Source organism: Humulus lupulus, chromosome 2 (genome assembly GCF_963169125.1).
Source record: "Humulus lupulus chromosome 2, drHumLupu1.1, whole genome shotgun sequence".
NCBI lineage: Eukaryota > Viridiplantae > Streptophyta > Magnoliopsida > Rosales > Cannabaceae > Humulus > Humulus lupulus.
Window position 1 is genome coordinate 101,772,906 of NC_084794.1, and position 5,364 is coordinate 101,778,269.

The 5,364-nt window shown below is 41.7% G+C and overlaps 1 protein-coding gene across 1 annotated transcript; it reads left to right on the forward strand.

The window, feature by feature from the left end:
* The first annotated feature begins 311 nt into the window (after positions 1–311).
* Positions 312–1,290, forward strand: LOC133814579 (uncharacterized). The gene is made up of 2 exons (XM_062247522.1): positions 312–481; positions 927–1,290. The coding sequence occupies exons 1-2, from the start codon at positions 312–314 to the stop codon at positions 1,288–1,290; spliced, it is 534 nt and encodes a 177-aa protein (XP_062103506.1).
* The last annotated feature ends 4,074 nt before the right edge of the window (positions 1,291–5,364 follow it).

A 5,364-nucleotide genomic window follows, 5' to 3' on the forward strand; every position in this document is an offset into this window, starting at 1 on the left:
CTCTGTTAGCAGGACTGCGTTTGGCTAGGGATGTCCACGCCCGATCAATCGAAGTTAATAGTGATTCCCAGTTAGTGGTTTACCAGATTTTGGGAGAATATCAGGTGAGAGGTTTGCGTATGGTGGCATACTTAAATAAAGATAAGGACTTGTTAGCACAATTTGAAGAGTACACGATCAAGTTAGTGCCACGAGAACAGAACTCCAATGCAGACGCCTTGGCAAAATTAGCTAGTGCGAAGGATGCTGACACTTTGAATGTAGTACTAGTTGAATACTTAGCAAGTCTAAGTATTACCGAGCAGGAAGCAATGCCAATTGTTGTCGCTGACACTTGGATGACACCCATCATCACTTACCTCGAGCAAGGGACTTTAGCAGAGAACCGCAATGATGCCAAGAGGACGATGAGACAGGCTGCTCGATATGTCATAAAAGAGGGGGTGTTATATAGAAGAGGGTACTCTATGCCACTGATAAGGTGTGTGACACTCGACCAGTCAAAGAACTTATTAGCCGAAGTACACGAGGGATTTTGTGAAGATCACGCTACGGTGCAAAGTCTCTCTAAAAAGATTTAGCGACAAGGATTTTTTTGGCCTACGATGAATGAGGATTCCATGGAGTATGTGAAGAAATGTGATAAGTGTCAGAGATTTTCTAAGATACCCAGGGCCCTTTGCAGTGTGGGGCATTGATCTGATCGGAAGGATACCTAAAGGGAAAGGAGGAGTATAGTTCGCAGTTGTTGCTGTGGATTATTTTACTAAGTGGACTAAAGCCGAACCATTAGCCACAATTACATCAAAGAAGGTGTTATATTTTGTGGTGAAGAATATCATATGTTGCTATGGACTGCCGAAAAAGATATTGTCTGACAATGGTACACATTTTGATAATGATCTATTTATTGATTTTTGTGCTAGGCATGGTATTACAAAGAGCTTCTCCTCGGTGGCTCACCCACAAGCAAATGGGCAGGTGAAAGCCGTGAATAAAACATTAAAGGACACCCTTAAGAAACGTCTCGAACAAGCTAAAGGGTGTTGGGTGGAAGAGTTACCAGAAGTTCTCTGGTCGTATAGGACCACTGCTCGGATGGTGACAGGCCATACTCCTTTTTCCTTGGCATATGGTTATGAAGCTATGCTACCAGTCGAGATCGACCCTCCGTCTCATCGAAGAAGCACTTACAACCACGACAAAAATAATAAATTGCTGGCTGAATCTTTGGATTTTATTGAGGAAAAGCGAGAAAAGGCGAGCATAAGGGTTGCTGCTCATCAATAAAAGGTGGCCCGTTATTTCAATTCCAGAGTTAAAGATCGAAAGTTCCAGGTTGGAGATTTAGTTCTCAGAAGAGTGTTCATCAAAGACACAAGAGTTGGAGTACTAGGACCAAATTGGGAAGGACCGTATCAGATCGAGCAAGTCTTGCCGCCCGGCACTTACAAACTTTCCAGGCTAAATGGTGAGTTGATCAAAAAGTACTGGAATGGCGAGCACCTTAGGAAATATTATCAAAAAATATCACTTGTACAGTGGTAGCTTATTTTCAAGTGTTTTACTTGTTATTTAAGTATGTTTATGATCTGGTTATTTGTTGACCAGTCGTTTATTTTTAAACAATTTTTGTTTGTTTGAGACTCATTACTAGACATGTTTTGTCCTTTTTCAAATTGATGAGTAATAAAAGAGACTATGCGCAACATGGTCGATTCCAAATATGCATATTTTTTTAGCAGTATTTAACTAATCGGCAAATTCAGGCAGTGTTCAACTGTTTGGATGTTTTCTTTATATTCAATGTGTTTTACGAGTAGTAATTGCTTGAACAGATCCGGTCAAGTAGCAAGTGACCGAGGATCTTACAACCCTCGATCACTTGGGGGGCACATGGGGTATACTGGTAGTTAATTCAACACATGCAATGAGTGCACGAATTAAGATATTTGTTTTTAGGCTGACTTGTAAGTTTTTGAAGTAAAAAAGGGCCATTAATCTAACTTGATTATCAAAGCTTAAGTAACTTGGCATATTTTATACCACCAAGTTAAAAAGAAAATATTCGTGTGAAATAAACATTAAGCTCATAAAATGTTAGAGGAATAGTAGTGTGAGAAAGTATATTTAGCAGGGACTTATGAAATGTTTAGAATTTATAAGTTAGAAAACTAAGTACTCATGCGAAAATATAAGGCATATATCAGAGTGGCTTTACTATTTCACAAAAAACTTGTAAATGTTTTATGTCAAAAAAGTAAAGTATACATGCAAACAACTTGGCCGTATGAGCAAAATATAATAAGAAGATAGTTGAGATAAGTGTCTACTAGTCGGATAAGAGACTCTTTGGTCGGCTAGAGTATGGTCACTGGTCTAGTAAGTTGTTTACAGGTTGATCAACACCATCCTCGGCATCGGTGACATCCTCTGGTTGGAATAATAAAGCATGAGAAAAAGGCATAACACCAGCAGGATTGGCTGCCTCCTCAGCGGCCTTTGCCTCACATTTGGCAAGTTCTTCTGCCCTGGCCTCCTCTGAGAGAAATTCGAGGTTGAGGGGCTTGTTCAACTTCCACATCTGGTAGAAGCAGTTGAAACAAATATCCTCATAGCGAGCAAGATCGGCTTCCTTTTCTCGTTTCAGCTCCTCATTCTCACGAGTCATTTTCTCCAGCTGATCAGTCAACATCTTGTTGGTTTGGATTTGTTTCTTGTTCTCATCGGCCAACTCTCTTAGAGATCCATCCTACTCGGCAATGGTCTTCTCTGCCTGCTCGGAAGTGAGGAAGTATGTATAATACTTCCCAAGATTTGATTTGTGGGCTATACCGTGGAGGTACTTAACCCCTTTTTGCCTATGGAAGAGGTGGAAAAATCCTGTGTTCTTATGGCAGGGGTTAGTCATAAAATCAAATAAATAGTGTACCTCATGAGGACTAGGCAAGTTCCAACCCTGGAAGTGGTAGAGAATGTACAGGGTAGACAAGGCTTGTATCCCATTCGAAGCAATCTGAAAGGGAGATACGTTAAAAATAATCTGCTATAGATCTGAAGAAAGGATTCAAGGGGATTGTAGCTCCTGCATATATATGATACTTTGACTAGGCGCAGTAGGCTCCACTTGGATTGTTAGTTCTTTGGTTCGGGTGTGGGCATATCGCATTCACTCCTTCCAGCCCCAAAGCCTCGATATGTTTGTTGAACATTTTAGAGTGTAGCTTAGAGGGTTTAGCTACAAACCAGGAAGGCGCAGTGTTTTCTTTGTTCCTCTGCCTACATGATGCAATCTGTTGAATTTCTGTGGCGAATGTTTGGGTATTCTTTCTCCTGGATTTTCCAGTTTTTCAAGCTTGCGCGGGACTTGAAGAGGCTTCAGTCTCGACTTCTCCTAGTAAATTATCTCCCACATGGGGTGCACTGTCTACCACCTTTTGTGTTGCTCTACGAGCAACCTGAGGATCTTGTTCATGAGGAAGCCAGTTAGATTTCTTTACCCTCATTGGTTGGTGCTGTGTTGTTGTTTAAGAAACTGATCTTCGTGAAGAAAATACAAAGCCGATCGCGGGAGGATTTTCTTAAGGCGACGAAGACGGCCCTCAAGAGTTCGTCTGCTAGGAGATTTGGAGGAAGAATCACTACTCGAAAAAGTGTCCCTTGAAGCGGGAGTTGAGATGTCGGAATTTTTCTGGTTGTCACCCCTATAGCCGAAGCGATTCATCTAGGAAAAAAATAATAAATAAGGGGAGGTGAGTAAATCAAACAGAAAATGAATAAATGAAAACAAAAGATACATGCATTACTTTGTGAAAAATAATTTATTCGAGGAGTCATTCTTCCCCAAAGAGAATATTTAGGGAAGCACATCGAGGGGTGCTTATCCGAGGAGGTCTGCTGCGTGTCCGAGGATCCGTGCACATCCGAGGGGCTGGCAGGTGTGCATCCGAGGAGCCTGGTGCATCCGAGGAGCTACTGGTCATATGTCCAAAGAGTCAGGCGTCGAGGTGTGTCTGAGGATCCGTGCACATCTGAGGGACTAGCAGGTGTGCATCCGAGGAGCCTGGTGCATCCGAGGAGATGTTGGCCATGTGTCCGAGGAGCCTAGTGCATCCAAGGAGCTGTTGGCCATCGAGGTACGTCTGAGGATCCGTGCGTTCGAGGGGGCTGGCAGGTGTGCATCCGAGGATCCTGGTGCATCCGAGGAGCTACTGCCCGTCAAGGTGCATTCGAGGGGGTTAGCAGCTGTGCATCCAAGGAGATGCTGGTTGGCCATCCGAGGAGCCAGGCGTCCGAGGGGCTAGTTTGGTGTGTCCGAGGAGTGGCGTCCGAGGAATACGGACACGGATCCAAGTGGTCTAAACAACTGGAATTAGCCAAGGTTATGGGTTTGATGGGCTAAAAGGGGAATCTATTTTCTTGATTTTGAATTTGGTAAACAAGATCAAAAAGTGGAATTTGAAGTGTTCAACAAGTCTCATGGGGAGTTCATATGTTCTTCTTAAACCCATGAACCTAAAGTTAAAATGTGTGGTGGGAAATCATTTTTCTTGTAAGATTTCATGAAATTGAAAGAAAAATTGGCTAACCCAGAGCCTAAACTACACTATATTAGCCAAAAAGTCTTTATCCTACCAAGATTGATCATGAAGAACTCCAAGAATATTGTTTTACAATGGGGTTTCAGCATTGACTTTTTTAGACAAGTTTTGTACAAATTTTTGTTTCAAAATTTACAAAGCTTAAATATAAAGATTAAGAAAGGGAAGCTTAACCAAGTGTGTGGCACCCGAATGTGTTGAAGAGCCCTTGATTCCTTTTGAAAGCTTGGAGTTTCTTGAGGAACTTGGAGCACCTTGGAAGAAGGAGGAGGGTTCAGCTAAGAGGAAAGGGAGAGATTTTTTGTTTTTGCTTGTAGGAGTCTTGACTAAACCGTGGTTCTATTTAAATAAGGAGAAGGGAGACCCTTCACTCACTTGAAGACCCTTGGTATTCTACTCACCTAAAAACCCTTGGAATTCTCTCTCCCACTATTTCAAGCAAGTAACTGCTATTTTCATGACTGAAATGTTTTATTATTTGAAAAGGCAGGAGAATCTCAAAGGTTATTTTTGGAGTTTTGGGACACAGTTATTGCTAAATTTACTGTGGATCTTTGCTGGGAGTAGGAAAAGTTTATTATATGAGAAAATATATAATAAACTTGGGGGGCAAATGTTATCCCCAAATATTCATATTTGATGACGTGGCAATTAGATAGATATGTGTCAGTTGATAGCACATTTTTATCAATGAGTTGGTTAAAGATACGAGAAGGGTTGAGACCAGAAGTGTGTCATGTTAGACCAGAAATGAAACATGGCC